The sequence below is a fragment of the Mesocricetus auratus genome, unplaced genomic scaffold (genome assembly GCF_017639785.1).
Source record: "Mesocricetus auratus isolate SY011 unplaced genomic scaffold, BCM_Maur_2.0 Super-Scaffold_100081, whole genome shotgun sequence".
Classification (NCBI taxonomy): domain Eukaryota; kingdom Metazoa; phylum Chordata; class Mammalia; order Rodentia; family Cricetidae; genus Mesocricetus; species Mesocricetus auratus.
Genome location: NW_024429237.1, coordinates 860,164 through 878,298, shown reverse-complemented (window position 1 = coordinate 878,298; position 18,135 = coordinate 860,164). Strand labels below are relative to the sequence as shown.

At 50.1% G+C, this 18,135-nt stretch overlaps 1 protein-coding gene across 2 annotated transcripts in view; it reads right to left on the bottom strand.

Moving 5' to 3' along the window:
• The window catches only part of Pkn1 (protein kinase N1), a 30,341-nt gene that overhangs the window by 907 nt on the left and 11,299 nt on the right, over positions 1-18,135 (bottom strand). For both annotated transcript variants that reach the window (XM_005087555.3, XM_040736748.1), the window contains exons 5-19: positions 13,657-13,802; positions 12,908-13,121; positions 12,289-12,483; positions 10,179-10,288; positions 9,947-10,090; positions 7,324-7,399; positions 7,097-7,238; positions 6,915-7,008; positions 2,610-2,689; positions 2,463-2,538; positions 2,282-2,373; positions 1,153-1,329; positions 825-887; positions 635-711; positions 222-364 (exon numbers count right to left, since the gene is read on the bottom strand). In XM_005087555.3, coding sequence (XP_005087612.1) covers positions 222-364; positions 635-711; positions 825-887; positions 1,153-1,329; positions 2,282-2,373; positions 2,463-2,538; positions 2,610-2,689; positions 6,915-7,008; positions 7,097-7,238; positions 7,324-7,399; positions 9,947-10,090; positions 10,179-10,288; positions 12,289-12,483; positions 12,908-13,121; positions 13,657-13,802 — 1,829 coding nt within the window. The remainder of the gene's footprint in view (positions 1-221; positions 365-634; positions 712-824; positions 888-1,152; positions 1,330-2,281; positions 2,374-2,462; positions 2,539-2,609; positions 2,690-6,914; positions 7,009-7,096; positions 7,239-7,323; positions 7,400-9,946; positions 10,091-10,178; positions 10,289-12,288; positions 12,484-12,907; positions 13,122-13,656; positions 13,803-18,135) is intronic.

Below are 18,135 nucleotides of genomic sequence, written 5' to 3'. Positions count from 1 at the left end.
AGAGAGCCAGGGTGAGGAAGATCCTACTTTTAACCAATCCAGCATACCCACCACTACCAAAGGGTTAGGGTTAGGGCCAGAGCTGGCTTATAGAGTGCAGCCCCATTTTAGTTACAGAAACAGATCGGAGAGGCAAAGCTGGCATGTAGTAGGGCAGATTCCCATCCCATTCCGGGGCAATGCGGGTTCTGTACAAAAGAAAAAGGCAGCCTAGGTCTCACCTCGCCAACCAACATCTCATAGAGCAGCACGCCCAGTCCCCACCAGTCCACTGCTCGAGTGTAGGATGTATCTGTCAGCACTTCCGGCGCCAGGAACTCTGGGGTCCCGCAGAATGTGCTGGTCCGGTCTCCATAGCCCATCCCTGGGTGCAGTGGAGAGCATGGCCATGTGAGCCACTAGCGGCTAGAAGGAGCAGAGCATGAGACAGTCCAAACAGCCAGCCCTACCCCGAATCAGTGTGGGGTGACCCTGGGAAGTGGGCTAACGCTGTGAGCTACCCTGAAGCTGTTAGGTGGGCAGGTGCCTGCAAGCGAAGCCCACAGGGAAGAAAATGTCACCTGACCACCTACACACAGCCTCATCAGAGGTACCCACCCCCTACTCCTCTCATCCCAGGATTGCAGCCCCTCACCCTCCTTGCAGAGGCCAAAGTCTGCGATCTTGACGTAGCCCTCAGTATCCAGGAGCAAATTGTCCAACTTCAGGTCCCTGGGGAACGGGTGTCAGGGGATGTAAAGAGGGATGACTGGGAGTGGGGTTGGGGCTTTGTACAGAGCTTGAGCATGTCCAGTCTATGGACGGGATGCGCTCTCAGTACACACCTGTAGACAATCTTGTGTTCATGGAGGAACTGCAGCCCCAGCACCACACAGGCCGAATAGAAGCTGCAGAGATGCACAAGATCACACAAGCCTGGCTTCAAGGCGCCAAGTCCCTAACCCCTGGGCTCCCAAAGCTGTGCTGGAGTCAGGCCTCAGGGTGGAGGGGCGGGGGTAGGGTGGAGGGATGGGGGTAAGGTTGAGGTGTAGGGTGGGGGAGTGGGGGATAGAGTGGAGGGGTGGAGGATGGGTGGGTGGAGGGCGGGGTGGGTGGAGGGCGGGGCCTCCGATCATGGCAGGACAGAGGCATGGTGCTGCAGTGAGGACTCACACAGCCCGAGGCTCTGAGAACACATCACTGTGGATGTGCAGCATCAGGTCTCCGCCCGCTGAGTACTCCATCACAAAGCACACGTGCTCTGGGGTCTGGAAACAGCCGAAAAGGTTCACCAGGAAGGGATGTCCTGCCCTGGTCACGGCCGCCAAAATCCTCTTCTCACACATCAGGCTGGGCAGGAGGCAGAAGTCAGAGGCCCAGCTGCTCCCTGACCTTTGCAGGACTCACTCAACAGATATCTGCTGGGCCTGCACTGCTGTGGGACTTTGGGCAACTGGATTGCTCTCTCTGTTTGGGTGGCCTTGGCTTCTGCACTCCCAGAATCTATGCATTGTCTTGGGAAGCAGGTGAGGACACAGGCTCAGGCTGATCAGAGCAGTCCCAGTCCATGCTGGGGACTGGGTCAGGGACCAGCACCCAGCATGAGGAACCCGATCTGATCTTTGGTGTGGAAAGGCTTTTCTGTCTCCAAGAGGAGACTGCAAGCACAGCCCGCAAAGGAGCACACAACCAGAAACATCACGAAGCCCTGGGCACAGCAGTGCCTTAAGGTGAACATGAATGGGCTTCTCTCCAGATGAGTAAATAAATCCCTCTTGCTCATTTAAACTCTGAATCAGACTCCTGTTTTCACAAAGGTGGGGGGGTCTAGGACAGCCTGATGACTCTAAGGGATCAAGAACCATGAAGAACACTTCAAATAGACCTTCTCCTTGATCCCGCAGTCAGTCATGAGCAGGGCACTTCCATGGGCATTTATGGACAGATCAGGAGACTTATTCTGAAGGAAAGCCGCTTTTCCCAGCACCCAAAGCACAGCTGACAGAGGCACGATTTTAACCTGGGAGCCTGACCCCAAAACAAGGCAGTCCCATGTCCCTGCATTGAGTCTGAACCTCCTGCCTACTGTGTGACACCCTGAGTACAAAGGGAGCAATAACATTATTCACTCTGCAAGGGGACACGGGCCACCAATGAGTCATAGTAACTACTTCCTAAGACGCTCCTCTTAGGCAGGAGGGTGCTAAGTTCTGGTAATGTGACTCTTACTGAAATGCTCAGAAGCGCCCTCCTCTCGACTGTTTCCCAAAACCCTCAAGAGCCAGGGCAGGGCCTCACCCACCTCTCCACCTCGTCTCGGGCTACAATGTCACCTTTCTTCAAGGCTTTGATGGCAAAGAGCTCCCCACTGGAGCGGAATTCAGACAGCAGCACCTGGCACAAGGTGGACACAGGGGCCTTACTGGACAGCCTGGGCTCTTGAAGGAAGAACTCCAAGCCCCTAAGTCTTTCCCCTGCCTCACCTTCCCAAAATGACCACGGCCCAGCACTGCCAGGAATTTGAAGTCTTCAAGACTCAGGGACGACTTCCTCAGGGGGCTGTGGAGAAAGGGAGCTGATGAACTCAGAGGTCAGGCAAGAGTAGGGGGCAGACTAGGGAGGGGTGTCACCTGCACAGGCCAGGGCCTGGAGTCTCCTGGGTCTCTGAAGGCAGCTCTGGAGAGGTGGTGGATTCATGGGTTGGAGAACTCTGTGATGCAGAAATCACAGAAGCCACAAGTCAGAGCTATCCCCAAGAGCCAACAGGGTCCTGAGCTACTCCCTCCCCTCCCTGTGCCTGGTCCACACCCACCTCCCCAGGACCTTTTCCTTCTTAGATTACTTTGCCTTCACATTTATTGTTTTTTTTTTTTTTTTTTTTTTTTTGGTTTTTACGAGACAGGGTTTCTCTGTATTGTTTTGGAGGCTATCGGTCCCTCCTGGCCTCGAACTCACAGAGATCCGCCTGTCTCTGCCTCCCGAGTGCTGGGATTAAAGGCGTGCGCCACCACCGCCTGGCTTGCCTTCACATTTATACATTTTTGTTTGTTTTTTTGTAGGACTAGGCATGAACCTGGGTCATTATACATGCTACCTCCAACACTTTTATTTGAGTAGGCTCTCACCAAATTGCCCAAGCTATCCTTGGACTTGTGATCCTTCTGCCTCAGCCTGCTAGGTAATTTGAAGCCCAGGCTTGTATCACCAGGCCCAGGCCTCCCTCCTTCTGCAACCCTTTGCTTAGACTCCCCGTGCAGGTAGTGGCTGACTCCTTATTGAAGAATGGAGCCCTTCAGAGCCCTGTCCGTCTCTGCTCCATTTTTCTCCCAGCATATTTCATACTCAAATGTCTTTTATCTGCTTGTTTTATTTACTGGTTTCCGCCTGGACAGACTGATGGATTAACTGATTTATACTGCTGGGCATGGCAGGCAGGACCTCACACCTGTTATATGGATGCTCTACTACAGAGTTCGTCCCAGCCTAGCCATGCCGCATGAGCACATGACTGAAAAGACTCAGGCCTGGGACAGTCTTCAAGATGGCCCAGATGAGGAAAGTTGCTTATTATACCAAGCCTGAGGTAGATCCCAGGACCCACGTGGGGGAAGGACAGAATCAACTCCTCCTGCAAGTTATCCTCTGACATCAACCCTTGTGAGGTGTAACCCATGTGCAGCACCCTCCCAAAGACAATAACATACAAACACATACATTGGAAGACAGAGTCAAACAGACAATCAGGACCCAAGGATGTGGCTTAGGCACAATGCTGGCCTAGCCATGTGAAACCCCAAGGTTCTATCTTCTATCCCCTTTCCAAATGGAAAAGATGGCAAGTAGAAATGACAGCCAGGTCTGCTGGTTCGCAATCTCAGCACTCAAAGAGACTGAAGCAGCATTATACAAAAAGAAAAGAACACTGGGCCAGCAACACGGCTTGGTAGGGAAGGCACCTGTTGCCATGCCTGAAAACCTAAGTTTGAGCCCTGAAGACCTGGTAGAAGGAGAGAACTGACTGAGCCCTGCAAGGTCCTCTGACCTCCACATGAATGCCCGCATGCTCATACAAAATAAACAAAAGGATAAAGTTTTTAAAAGAAGCCAGGTTTGGTAGCACAGACCTTTAATCCCAGCACTCAGGAGAGAGAAGGCAATCTCTGTGAGTTTAAGACCAGTCTGATCTACATAGTGAGTTCCAAGACAGCCAGGGCTACACAGAGAAACCCTGTCTTGAAAAATCCAAAATAAATGAGGAAAATAGATAAATGGTGAATACCAACGGGCCAGCCTATGCATACATAGCCTACCAGAGCTAGAAACGGGTGAAAGGAGAGTGGGGATTTGAAAGAAAATGGCCCCCAAAGAGGCTGGCAGTATTAGGAGGTGTGACCTTGTCGAAGTATGTGTGGCCTTGTTGGAGGAAGTTTGTCACTGTGGGGACAGGCTTTGCTTAAGCCTTACTCAGTGTGACACTCAGACCACTGTTGCCTGCCAGATGTAGGACTCTCTGCTACTTTTCCAGTGCCATGTCTGCCTGCATGCCACCATGTCCCACCATGATCATAATGAACCTTGACTATAAGCAAGTCACCCCAATTAAATGTTTTCCTTTATAAGAGTTACTGTGGTCATGGTGTCTCTGTGCAGCAATAGAACACTAAGACAAGGGGTAAAAAGAAAACGAGTATTTGGTAACCCACACAAGTTCTATCTATGGCATCCCCACTATAGTGATCAACAGGAAAGTCCTGGAGTCTGGTCGTAATTACCCACCTCAGCTCACAGAGCTGAGTCAATGCCTTGATTCTTTATAAAATACACCCATGACCACAGAACTAGAAGAAGTTCATGACAGCTGCACCCCCATTTCTTTTGGAAACCCCCATCAAGAAAGCAACACAATTTGTCTTTGAAATAATTCCTTTCTTTGTGTTTTGGACCAACAGCTCTCTAGCAAGAGTGAAAACATGCCTGGTACTGGAAATCCAACAAACCACCCAGGGCTAGTGTTGGGGAATATTATTTTAAGGTGTGTTACTTTTGTTTATGTTGCATTGTTTAACTCTGTGAAGCTGTGATTCTTTGCCTGTCTAAACCACCTGAGGGTCTAATAAAGAGCTGAATGGCCAATAGTGAGGCAGGAGCAAGGATAGGCAGGGCTGGCAGACAGAGAGAATAAATAGGAGGAGAAAATTGGGAGAAAGAAGGATCTGGGGTTAAGAAAGGAAGGGGGAGGACTTCAGAGGCCAGACACCCAGCTACGCAGCCAGACACAGGAAGAAGGAAAGAAAATGTATATAGAAACAGAGAAAGACAGCCCCAAGGCCAAAGATAGCTGGGATAATTTAGGAAAAGCTGGCGGCAAGAAACAAGCCAAGATAATGCTGGCATACATAACTAAGAATGAGTCTCCGTGTGTGATATATTTGGGAGCTGGGTGATGGGTCCCTCAAAAAGCCAAAAGAGTGAAACATCACACAACAGGCTCATGACATCATGGATCTTGGAGGAGAACCTATAGCCACCACTAGACCAGCGTAATCCTTAACTGCACTCTAAATGTTTGTCCTTACACCCACAGGTAAGTATGGTCCTCACCCCTCATTAATGAAACTTCTCTTTGCTACAGATGGAGACCACTACAGAAAAACCACAATCAACCAAAACGCAGAGGTGTGGAGCTCAGTCCCACCAGATCCATCTAGGAAACACTCCCTAGCCTGAGGCTCAGGGCCTCTGTGGAAGAGGAAGGGGGTGGAACAACAGTTAGGCCCAGAGGACCTGGAGTTTGCTGTGGGGCAGTGTCTCCTACAGGCCTCAGAGGCTACACGTGTTGCCTCGCCAGCACGACTGCCCAGGTGTGAGCTGAAGAAGCACAGGAACACAGACACGCCAAAGTGGATGGGAAAGCCCACAAGGCCTCAGCCTGCTCACAGAGCTACAGGCAACTAAGACGTGCTCACTGGAGTAAGAGACGGTCCTGCCCAGGGAAAATCACACTAACTGGTCATTCAGTATTAAATGGTCATCCTTGAAAACATACCATCTGTGACATTACACAGGTTGAGCAGGTTGTATTTAGGAATATATAAATGTTTGCAATACATATATGCATACAACAGTGATTAATAAAAACGGAGCTCATGAGTTTAAAAGAGAGCAAGAAGGGGTCTACAGGAGGATTTAGAGGGATAAAAGGGAAGAGGGAACTGGTATAATTTTATTATAATCTCAAAAAGTAAAGAAAACTGCCCCCCACCTGCTACGTATCTGAGGATGACCTGCATTCCCGACCTCCCCACTTCTGCTTCCCAGAGCAGGGATCACACACCAGTACCTTTCTGCTCTCTTCTCACCAGCTCATGGCTTGTTTCTTTTTCTTTTCTTTTTTCTTCAGTCTGGGAACAGAACCCAGAGCTGCAAGCACACTACTCAAGAACTCTGCTAGAGAGAAAATCTCTAGCCCCTAAGCCCACATCCCCAGTGCCTTTGGTTTCTGAGACAGAGTCTGGATGTGTGGCCCAAGCTGGCCAAGAATTTACTAGGTAGTCTAGGCTGGACTCAAACTTGTGGGGGTCACCTTGCCTCACCCCCCCTTGCTGGGACGGTGTGACCACATCACTTTGCCAGCTTCCCAGCTGACATCTGTAAGCTAGGATAGAAAACAGCCAGGGTACTGGGATGTACAATTGGCAGAGTATTTGCCTAGCATGCAGAAAGTCCTGGATTTCATCATTGGTACCCTATAAACCAGGCATGGTAATCCCAGCACTCCAGGGACAGAGGCAGGAGGATCTGTTCAAGAGTTCAAAGCCTGAAACTAACAAATAAAAAGCCTGTTTCTTCTGTGTGATCCTTGGTTAGTTCCTGAAGGTTTCTGAAAAAGCAGCAAATTCCCCAGGCTGCCCTGCCTGGAGGAGGTGAACACTCACCAGGCTACATAAAGTGGAGGGCGGCCCTGGTGGGCTCTTCTGGGACGAGCTGTCGGAGTCAGTGCCAAGGTTCAGCTTCTCCATGGATATGTCTCTGCAGGAGAGGGCGGAGGATGAGTGGGGGGCCAAGCACCCCGGAAACAGGAGGGACAGGTGAGACTAGGGCCATCCTCCTTCCTTACCCAGTGTGCCGGACCTCAGAGCCTGGAGATGCACTAGGACTGAAGGTGCCCATGGTAACAGAATTAGGGATGAGTCTCCGGAGCAGTCGCACCCATGTTGCCACATCAATGTTCATCTGTCTGGCACGCTGAAATGCCTTCCCTGGGGTAGCAAGGCTAGGATCACCACCCATGACATCCTGAGGCTCCCTGGATGTCCCACCCAGCTCTCTCAGGCCACTCCATACCTTGCTGCTTGGAGAAGATTTTTTTCTGTCTTTGGAGCCTAGGGATCCGCTCAATGATGGGATTTCGAAAGGTGACCTATGGGGACATGCTCAGCTGCAGTGATCTCAAGGACAGAGGCATTCACACCCTGAAGTACGCAGCACTAGGCCTCTCTGAGGGCACGTGGCTTGACAATGGCGGCCACGTGTAAAGGTGAGCCTTTGGCAGTGACTATGCACAGGGCAATGGCCTCCCTCGTGGATTTGTTATTCATGGGTTTAGAGCTTGATGGAAGAGGGAGGCAGTCATCACTACCAGATCTCCCTTGTGAAGGAGGCCAGCCTCTAGACACCCCTGTGAGGGAGGCCAGTCTCTAGACACCCCTGTGAGGGAGGCCAGTCTCTAGACACCCTGTGAGGGAGGCCAGCCTCTAGACACCCTGTGAGGGAGGCCAGTCTCTAGACACCCTGTGAGGGAGGCCAGTCTCTAGACACCCTGTGAGGGAGGCCAGTCTCTAGACACCCTGTGAGGGAGGCCAGTCTCTAGACACCCTGTGAGGGAGGCCAGTCTCTAGACACCCTGTGAGGGAGGCCAGTCTCTAGACACCCTGTGAGGGAGGCCAGTCTCTAGACACCCTGTGAGGGAGGCCAGTCTCTAGACACCCCTGTGAGGGAGGCCAGTCTCTAGACACCCTGTGAGGGAGGCCAGTCTCTAGACACCCTGTGAGGGAGGCCAGTCTCTAGACACCCTGTGAGGGATTACCAAGGTAGTTATGCCTGGCAAGGAAGACCCACCCAATGTTAGAGGCACCTTCCCTAGGTGGGGACCCTGGATAGCATGAAAAGGAGAAAGCAGCTGAGCACCAGCAGTCACCTCTCTGCTCCAGACTTCACCTTCCTATGCAATGTGACCAGCCACCTCAGCTCCTGCTGTGTTGACTTCCCCGCCATGATGACTCTGAGCTAAAAGAAATCCTTTCTTCCTTAAATTGCTTCTTAGGGTATTTTACCACAGCCACAGGAAAAGTACTTAAGACGGGAAACATTCATAGTCAAACCACAACAGGCTTCCATCTTGGAAATGGAGGAAGTAGGCAATTAGACCCTCCTCTAGAGAGAAAGAAGGGGTCTGGACCAAGGAGACTGATGTGTTAAGTCCAGAAGCCAGTGTCATATTACCTGCTGACTTGACTCCCAAGTGTGGTCCCAGGCTGGCTACACTGGCATCATCTGTTATCAAGCAAACTATGTCCCCAAATGGCCCTGTGTGCTGAAGATTTGGTCACAAGTCTATGGCTCTATTTGGGAGGTGGTGTGACCTTTAGAGGATGGGGTCACCCGTGAGGGGAAACCATGATTGTTTAGTATTCCCAACTCCAACACGTAATAGGTATTCAATTCTAGACTCAGAGTGCTCCTGTACAGCTGCCGCGTGCAGATATCAAATTTTAAAAACTTTGGTTTCCAGTTACACTAGCCACATTTCAGACAGAACATCCTATCCTCAATGGAACTTAACATGGTGGGCTCAGTGAAAAGGGAGCTCCAGAAAGTTCTGTCAAGTGCAGCCTTCACTGGTTCTTAGGCCACCAGCAGCATCTGGCCTTGACTTCAGTTTGCTGTTGCTGCTGCTGTGTAGTGCTGGGGGTGAAAGCCAGAGCTCTGAGCATGCTAGCCTCATGCTGCATGCTAGGCTCACCACAGAGTTTGGTTCTTTTGAGACAGACATCACGATACAGCCCAAGCTGGAGTGGCAGAAAATCGGGGTTTGGGGCTTGTTTTTCTGTTTTTCAGACAGGGTCTCTCTGTGTAGGCCTGGCTAGCCTAGGACAAACTATACAGATCAAGCTGGTCTCAAACTCAGATTCACCTGCCTCTGCCTCAGCCACCAACTACGGGCCCAGCTGTGTTGTTTTTAAGTTAGGGTCTCTTTCTCTTTTTCTCCTTGGTTTTTCAAGACAGGATTTCTCTGTGTAGTCCTAGCTGTTCTGAAACTTGTTCAGTAAACCAGTCTGGTCTCAAACTCAGAGATTCTCTTGTCTCTGCTTCCGGACTGCTGGGTTTAAAAGCATACAGCATCACCTGGCTTTGAGGTCATATGACACCTTGTTTTATTGTTTATTTTTTGTATGGTTGTTTTGCCTGCATGTATGTTTGTGTAATACACGTGTACCTAGTGACCAAGGAGGCCAGAAGAGAGTGTCAGAAACCCTGGAACTAGAGTTACAGACAGCTGTGAGTGACCATGTAGGTGCTAGTAATCAAACCTGGGTCTTCTGGAAGAGCAGCCAGTGTTCTTAACTGCCGAGCCATCTCTCCAGTGCCCACATCTAATTTTATCTGGAACTAGAAATGGGGTCCAGGGTTTTGTGATTGCTAGGTAAGCATTCCACCTATCGTCCTCATCACCAGATCACCATGTAATCTGCTGAGGCACAATCTTCTGGGAACCCATCACACACGTGGTCCATTCCTGCTGAGCCTTTCTTATGTGATATGTGCTGCTTCTGGCATCGGTCCCAGCTCTCAGGAACCTTACTTCCCATGAAGACTCAGAACCATCTGAAATTAATCTCCCCATGCTAGACAATCAGGGGCAAGGAGCAAGAAACATTAGGGTCAGAAGTCAGGGACCAGGCTGTACCTCAGCCACCAGGCAGCCCTGGGGTTCCATGTCCAGCTGCACCTCATGCCTCTCGTTGTCCAAGAAGTCCTCCAACTTCAGAAACTTGAGCGCACACAGGCCCCTCTGGTCCCGCCAGAATACAGCCAACTCTAGCTCTCGAGCCTCAAGGGAGACAAATGGGGCCATTATCTCAGGTGTCTGACGTCCAAGCTCCTCCTCCTCTAATCCCATTGTCCCCAGCTTAGCTCACCCTCTCCAGCTCCAGGGTAAAGCTCTGATCCCAAGCATTGGGGCCGCATGGCTTCCAGGCTGTCTGTCCCACCACTGCATTGTCCAGCTTGAGCACCGTGCTGACCTCAGCTGAAACCACAAGAGGGCAGCAGGGAAGGGGGAGGGGTAGTGCTTGTTCCACATCCTGTCAGTGTCTTTCTACAGACCTCCCGGCAACACTCTGCTAGCTTGTCTTGCACAGTAAAGCCTTTCATTCACATTGTGGGCTTGAGAAGGGGTTGTTCATTTTTGTGTGTTTTTCTTTCAGTTTAGAGATAGAATCTAACTGCAAAGACCAGGCTAACCTAGAACCCACTATGCAACCAGGACTGGCCTGGAATCCTCCCACCTCAGCTTCCCAGATGTCAGAATCACAGGCATGCACCACCCTGTCCGCCCTCATTTTCGTTTTATGTTTTTGAGACAGTGTTTCATGTAGCCCAGGCTAGCCTTGCACTTCTGCTCTCCCTGCTTCCACCTCCTAAATTCTGGGAGTTTTGTATGACCTCATCAGCCACGCGTTTGGTTGGTTGTTTTATTTCTGAGACAGTCCTGTGAACACAGGCTGACCTTGAATACGTCTTTAGGATGGTCATGAACTTTCCATTGCCCTGCCTCACACATGCTAGGCAAGCATTCCATGTGACTTCTGTCCTAAGCCTCTGTGTGCCGCAATACCATGCATCTCCTTCACTTCAGATGGGCTCTGAGCTTTAGCTCAAGAAGATGAGAACATCTTTCACTATTAAACACTCTCTGCCCCAACCACCTGACTCCTGTTTCCTGTCTCCGAGGGTCTGATGGCTCTGCAACACGCTATGAGTAGACTCATGCAACCCTTGTGTTCTTGTGACTGGCTTCTCGCACTTCCCACATGGTCCTCAGTGTTTATCCATGCTGTGGCATGGCACATGTCTCCTTGCTTTTAAAACCGTATCCTAGTCCACTGTTCGCATATAGTATAATAAATGTGCCTGTCCACCCATGGGCATGGTTTCTCCCTTTTTGACATTGTGAACAATGCCACAAATTGGGTGTCTAGCCCTCAGACCCTCGCTCAGAGCTGCTAGGTCATGGGTCACTGCTAATTTCCCTTTTTGTGTTTGCTGGGCTTGGGATGGAACCATGGCCTCAAGTATGTTAGACGAGTGCTCTACCCAGCCTGTGACCCTATCCCTCACGGGAAGATTTTAGGGGAGCGCTATCACTGAGCCACCCTCCTGTCTCCTCGCTGGTGACTTACAGACAGGAGCTCCATCACCGGCCCACGTCCCCAGCCCTGTACTGTTTCCCACAGTGGCTATTTCACTTTACATTCCCATACCCCATGTACACAGGTTCCAATCTCTCTACATCCTCACTTACATTTGTGGGGTTTTGTTTTGTCTTGTTATTATTGTTTTGGTAAGTCATTCCGATGGATGTCACCTAATTTTTTATTTTATGTATTTATTTTAATTTTATTTCTTTGCTTTTATTCTCATGTGCATGAGTGTTTTGCCTGCATATATGTATGTGCACTAGAGATCAGAGAGGGTGTCAGATCCTCTAGAGCTGGAGTTATGGAGGGCTGTGAGCAGATATGGGAATGGTGGGAAGTGAAGCTGCCACAGAAGTACACATGCTCTTAACTGCTGAGCCATGTCTCTGGCCCCTAATTTTTATTTTGTAATTATGTATATATGTGTGTGTCTGAGTGGGAGTTTGTGCACATGAGTGTAGTGACCAGGGAGGCCAGAAGAGGACGTCAGATCCCCTGGAACTGCAGTTATAGCAGTTAGGAGACAGCTGATGTGGGGGGGGATCCTCTGCATGCTCAGTCCACCCTCTGACCAGAGTCCTCTCTCTAGTGCCCATTCAAGGTTTAAATAGTACGGAAGCCAGTGCACCTGCGGCCCCAGCTTACTCAGTGGGCTGAAGCAGCAGTATCGCTTGAGCCCAGAGCCTGAGGGCAACCTGGGCCATACAGTGAAACCCTGGCTTTGAATAAACAAGCAAATAGACATACAAATCAATAAGTAAAATACCACAAAAGCACATCCTGCCCCCCACTCACTCTCCCGTGTTCTCAGTGTCCCTCCATCACTTACCCGTGTTCTCAGCTTCCCCCTTGAGGCTGCTCCGTCCGCTAAGGCTTCCACTTCTGCTATAAAGACCACGTGCTGGGCGGCTTAGGAAAGGGGTGCGGCTGTCAGGGGTCCCAGGTGCCCCCACTGAGGGGGAAGGGTTCCAGGGGATGGTCTCTGGAAGATTCCTGCAGCCCACCACTCGTACTTCCAGGGTCCCTGCAGGAGGAGCAGGCTCATGGAAGGCAAGCAGCAGGGAAAGGACCTCTCCTCATGTAAGTGGAGGCTGGGAAAGGGCAGCAGGGGGCTTTGAGCAAGGAGGCAAGAGTGCTGACATTTTGAGAAAAAAAAGTCCAGGGCAGCCAAAAGTAAGGACTAAGGAAGAGAGCAGCACTGTGGGGGCTAAGGTTTAATGATCTGCCAGGAGCTGGTGACAGGGCCCAGGAGGAGGGGTGGGGACAGCGGTCTAGAATCTGAAGAGAGGGTAAGAAGAGGGGCTGCCTGGCTGACAGAGCCGGCAATGGGGCTGGGTAGGAAGGGGAGAAGACAATGGGATAAGCAGCATTCAGGGCTGAGGAGTCAGGAGAGCCAGGTAAGCAGTCTCACAGCTCGGCCCTGAGGGTACAGTCAGTGAGGGGCCCACCTGTGAGTGGTGCAGGCTTGCTCAAGGTGCTGTAGTGCGTGGCAGGGAAAGGCCCGGGTAGTATTGCACTGAAGGCTGCTGATGAGGCCATGGTGAGCTCCTCTCGAAGCAGCCGCCCCTTGGGGTGATCTGCGGGCAGCTCCCCGAGGCGCCGCTCCAGTGCCTCACGCAGCAAACCCAGCTTTTGGTTAGATTCAGTCAATTTCTCCTGAGCCTGAGGCAGAAGGCAGAGAGCTGAGGACAGTCATAGGCCCTTCCCCAAGAATCCACCCACCTCCTGCAACTTCTTCAGGTCTAAACCTCAAACCTATTTGGTCCCATCAAGGGGAGCTTTAAAAAGTAAGCCTTGCCTCTTGCTGGAGCTGGGTTCCATGGAGGCTCCATCCTCTCACCAAAGCCTTTTCCTTTCTGGAGCCCTGCCGCTTCCCACCTGCCCGCTGTAAGTGAGGCCCCTCCCACCTGCCCACTGTTAAGTGAGGCCCCGCTGCTCCTGCTGGTACCTTACCTCTCACAGGCCTCAGGTTAGGCTCCGCCCCTTCCCGAACCTCTACCCTGCTCCTAGCTTAGATTTGTCCCCATGTCTCTCCTCTTTCTTATTGAGACACCACACCTAGTGGTGGCCCATCTGGGTGACAGCTCCATCCCTCATCATAACCTGTTTCTGTTGAATGTCCCTATCTCTCCTATGTCCCAGACCCCATCCTCCCACCTCTCTTGAATGCCCCTCCCCTAGCAGAACCCTCAGTCACCTCACTGACGGCCTTGCGGTCTGGGGCCTTGGAAGCACTGAGCAGACGCAGGACATTCTTGGCACCTTCCGCCACTGCATGCTCCACTCTGAAATGGTGTCTCAGCTCCTCAATGCGAAGCTCTACGGCACCCAGGTCTGGACCCCCTATGGGCATGGGCCACAGGACAGTGAGACGCCCTTGAGACTAGCTGATCCCAGACACACCACCATGCGCAAGCACAGGCACACCACACACCACACAATGCCATTAAAGGGCATCAAGGTCTTTAACTCAGTCTCTCTTACTCAAACACCAAAATCCCTAGGGACTCAGTAACCCAAGTACATTCACAGATATGACACACAGACACACTGTCAATCTAGACTTAGGGACAGACACATTGTAACAGCCCCTTGTCATTCCCAGGGAACAGCACAGGACAAAGAGGGCACTATAATCTACAAGGGCAGATTTATCTACACCCAGTGGCCATCACCCATACATTACATTTTTCACTTAGGGACTGTCATCAAGACATAACTCAGACATCTCTAAAATGTGGGTACCCTTCATGCCCTAGTGAACTGCCACCTACAGGGACACAGTAAGGAACTGAACACGTGTGTCCTGCACCAGTTTACACGTGGAGCTCAACTCTAACAGAGATGAATGGTATTTGAAGATGGGGCCTCTAGGCTAGATGAGGTCACAGGGGAAGGAAGACACGCAGAACTAGCAGGGTAACTCACTGGCAAATCATCTGCCCGGAGCACAGGAGCCCCGGATTCCATCCCCAGCACACGCACATACACACCACACACACCAAAAATAAAAAGAGCAGCAACAACAAATAAAATAAGAAACTCAGAAAACAAACAAAGCTGAATGTGGTAGAGATACCTGTAATTCCAGGACTTGGGATATACGGTCAGAAGTTTAGAAGTTAAAGTTACATAGTGAGTTCCAGGCCAGCCTGCATTACATGAAACCCTATCAAAGAAAGAGAGAGACAGAGATAGACAGACAGAGACAAAGACAGACACACACACACACAGAGAGAGAGACAGAGAGAGCGAGAAAGAGCAAGAAAGGAAGGGCAGGGAAGTTAAGGAGTCTGCCACCAAGACTGGTAACCTGAATTTGATTGCCAGAGCCCACATGGTGGAAAGAAGAAACTGACACATACACAAAAATAAACAGAAAAAATGAAAAAAAATATTGATCATAGTAGCGCATGCCTACGATCACAGCACTTGGGAATTACCAAAAGTTCAAGGCCAGCCTGGACTACAGAGTGAGACTATGTCTCAAAACATCAAGAATATGAGTTTGAGACCAGCTTGGTCTACAAGAGCTAGTTCCAGGACAGCCTCCAAAGCCACAGAGGAACCCTGTCTTGAGAAACAAAAACAAACATCAAGAATAGTGACTTGGGAGGTAGCTCATGGTTAAGGGCACTTACTACTTTTGCAGAGGACCCAAGTTCAGTTCCCAACACTCATGTTGTACAGTTTACAACTGTCTATAACTAGATCTCCAAGTGGGATTTAGTGCCCTCTTCTGCCTTCTCTGGGCATCCACATACACAGGCACACACATAATTTTTTAATTTAAAAATAAACTTTAGGGAAAAATCAAGACTAGCTAAATGTAAAAGACCAGACAGCAGAGTTTGCCTGTGAGCACCTGTTTTCCTCCCCTCCAGAGCCCCCCCCCCAGCTCCCTCTTCTTCCACCATCTCAGGTCATAGCAGAAAGGTGATCATCCCCAAGCCTTCCTCAGAGAGCCTGGCCATGCTGACACCCTGCTCCCCACCTGTAGAGAAACTACCTTGTGTTTGTGCGGCCTCATTTGCAGCTGCCTACGGTGGCTCAAGTCCCCCAAAACAGACACTGAGCAGGCTTGGTCGCACTGTCGTCATCAGAGGCCGAAGGCACTGCCATTTTGGTATCAGTTTTAAGTACACTGAACCTACAGGCAAATGAGCACACACTCAAACCATAAAGACACAGTCCTATTGTCACACAAGGACTCTGTCACAGATCAGCCTGTCAGACAGACAGCTCATCACTCAAACATGGACAGAGTGACAGGGCCCAGTGACTCTGTTAAAAAAGCTAACATCCTGAGTTTGGAGAGACAGCTCAGTGGGTAAAGTACACGTTATGCATGCATGAGGACCTGTGTTCCAATCTCCAGAATCCATGTAAGAGGTCAGGTACAGCAGTGTGCCCTGTAACCTAGCTGGACCAAAGAATCCAGGAGACCTACTACTCAGCCAGTCTAGGTAATCAGTGAGCTCCAGGTTCACTCAGGGACACTGAATCCCAGCACCCAGGAAGCAAAGGCAGGTGGATCTTTGTGAATTTGAAGCCAGTCTGTTCTACAAAGCAGTAGCAAATTAATTAAGGTAGAGATTGATATAGGAAGGCAATTGATGCTGACCTCTGGCCTCTAGAGCTATATGTACACATGTATACACAGGCTTACTCCACACAGGGAGAAACACACAGACAGACAGAGACAGCCTTATGCCCAAGCACAGGGTCAAACCCATTGGGTGTAGTAATACAGTCTTTAATCCCTGTACTCAGGAAGCAGAGCAGACTTCTGTGATTTCAAGGTCAGCTTGGTCTACACAGTGAATTCCAGGACAGCCAGGACTACAGAGACTACAGAGACTACAGAGACGAGAGAGAGAGAGAGAGAGAGAGAGAGAGAGAGAGAGAGAGAGAGAGAGAGAGAGAGAGAGAGATAGGTTGCACGGGTCTGTGATCCCAGCACAGTACTCCGGAGGCTGAGACAGAAGGACTACAAGTTCTAGCCCAGCTTGGGCCACCTAGCAAGTATGAGGCTAGCTTGTGCTACAGAGTAAAAGACTGTCCCAAAAGGAGATGGTGGTGCTGGAGGGTGGCTTAAGGCTTAAGTGCACAGCACTTTCTGCTTCTCCAAAGTCCTGGGTTCTGTTACCAGTACCTACACGGTGCTCACATTCATTTATAACTCTAGTTCAGGGGATCTGATGCCTTCTTCCAGCTCTATAGGAACCAGGCACACATGTGGTGCACAGACACACATACAAGTAAAGCACACACACACACAAAATAAAACAACAATAGAGGAAGGGAGGGGAAGAAAGGAGAACAGGGAAAAACAGAAGGGAGGAGAAGGAAAAGGAAGAAGAGAAGGAGGAAAAACAAGAAGAGCAAGAGAAGCTTCAGATTCCAGTCTTGGGAGAACCCTAGACACATGATCCCACTGCCATACGGACAGAGCAGAGGAAATGCCATCACATGATACATAGGAAAGCAACACTAGAACCCACAGGCACAGACCCTCTGTCACTGCTAAAAAACAAAAGTGGATGTCATATCCAGGATGAAGGCACAAGGACAATCACAGACCAACATGAAGCATGGTACCTGGTGGCCCAGGGATGACAAATAGTCACACGTGTAGGGAATTTGTTACTCACAGACACAAGACCAGTCACATCCATTCATGGCCCTCTGGCAACAGACTACTCTCCTATGTGTGTAAGGGCCCTGACTCAGTCACCTGTTGTTGGACTTTCTTGTCAGACTTTCTTTGGACCATCAGCCCCCAAATGATAACATGAAGACTTATTATTAATCATGAAAGCTTAGCCTTTAGCTTAGACTTGTTCCCAACTAGCTCTTATAACTTAAACTGTTTCTATTAATCTACATTCTGTGGCTAGTTACCTATCCTCCATAATGTACATCCAACTTCCTCAGGGTCTCAATGGTGTCTCCTGAAAAGTTCAGGCATTACGCTGGCCTGCCCGGTTACCTGGCAGAATGCACTCTGGCCAGCCCAGAGTTCCATGAAAACCAGTCTGCACACAGGAACAAAGGACCCCTTTAAAGGACAGACCCTGCCCACTTAGGCTCTCTCTCTCTTCTCGTCCTCTCTCTCATCTTCTTATTCCCATCATCTCTTCTCTCTCATCTTCCTCTCTCTCTGTCGTGTCTGTCTCCCCCCTTTCAGTCTTGCTATAATAAACTATGGTTAATATGCTCTCCATGGCTTGTGCTGTATCATGCAGCCCGGGCTCCCTAATTAACAACATCTCCTGCCTCTCTTCTTCCCAGAGTTCCTATCTCTGTCCTGAAGTACCACCTATCCCTTCCTGCCTAATATTGGCCCTTCAGCTCTTTACTAAACAATAAGGTGCCTTACACAGACACATTTTCACAGAGTGTTATCAAATACCTCAAAACAGTCACCCTATGCCTTTAGTTGAATATAACAACTGGCATGGACACAGCTACAGGGCTGCAGATACATGTCGCCTTACACACAGTGACACTCTGGCTATAACATTCTCTGACACACAATGTAAGCATACAGCCCATCCCAGTGATGCAGACATACACTACCATTCAGAGTTCCATCAACAGATGATGCTCCTTTGCCTGTCACAGTGACACATAGGATTCAGTGACCAGGACAAATGCCTAGCTCTTGGCATTT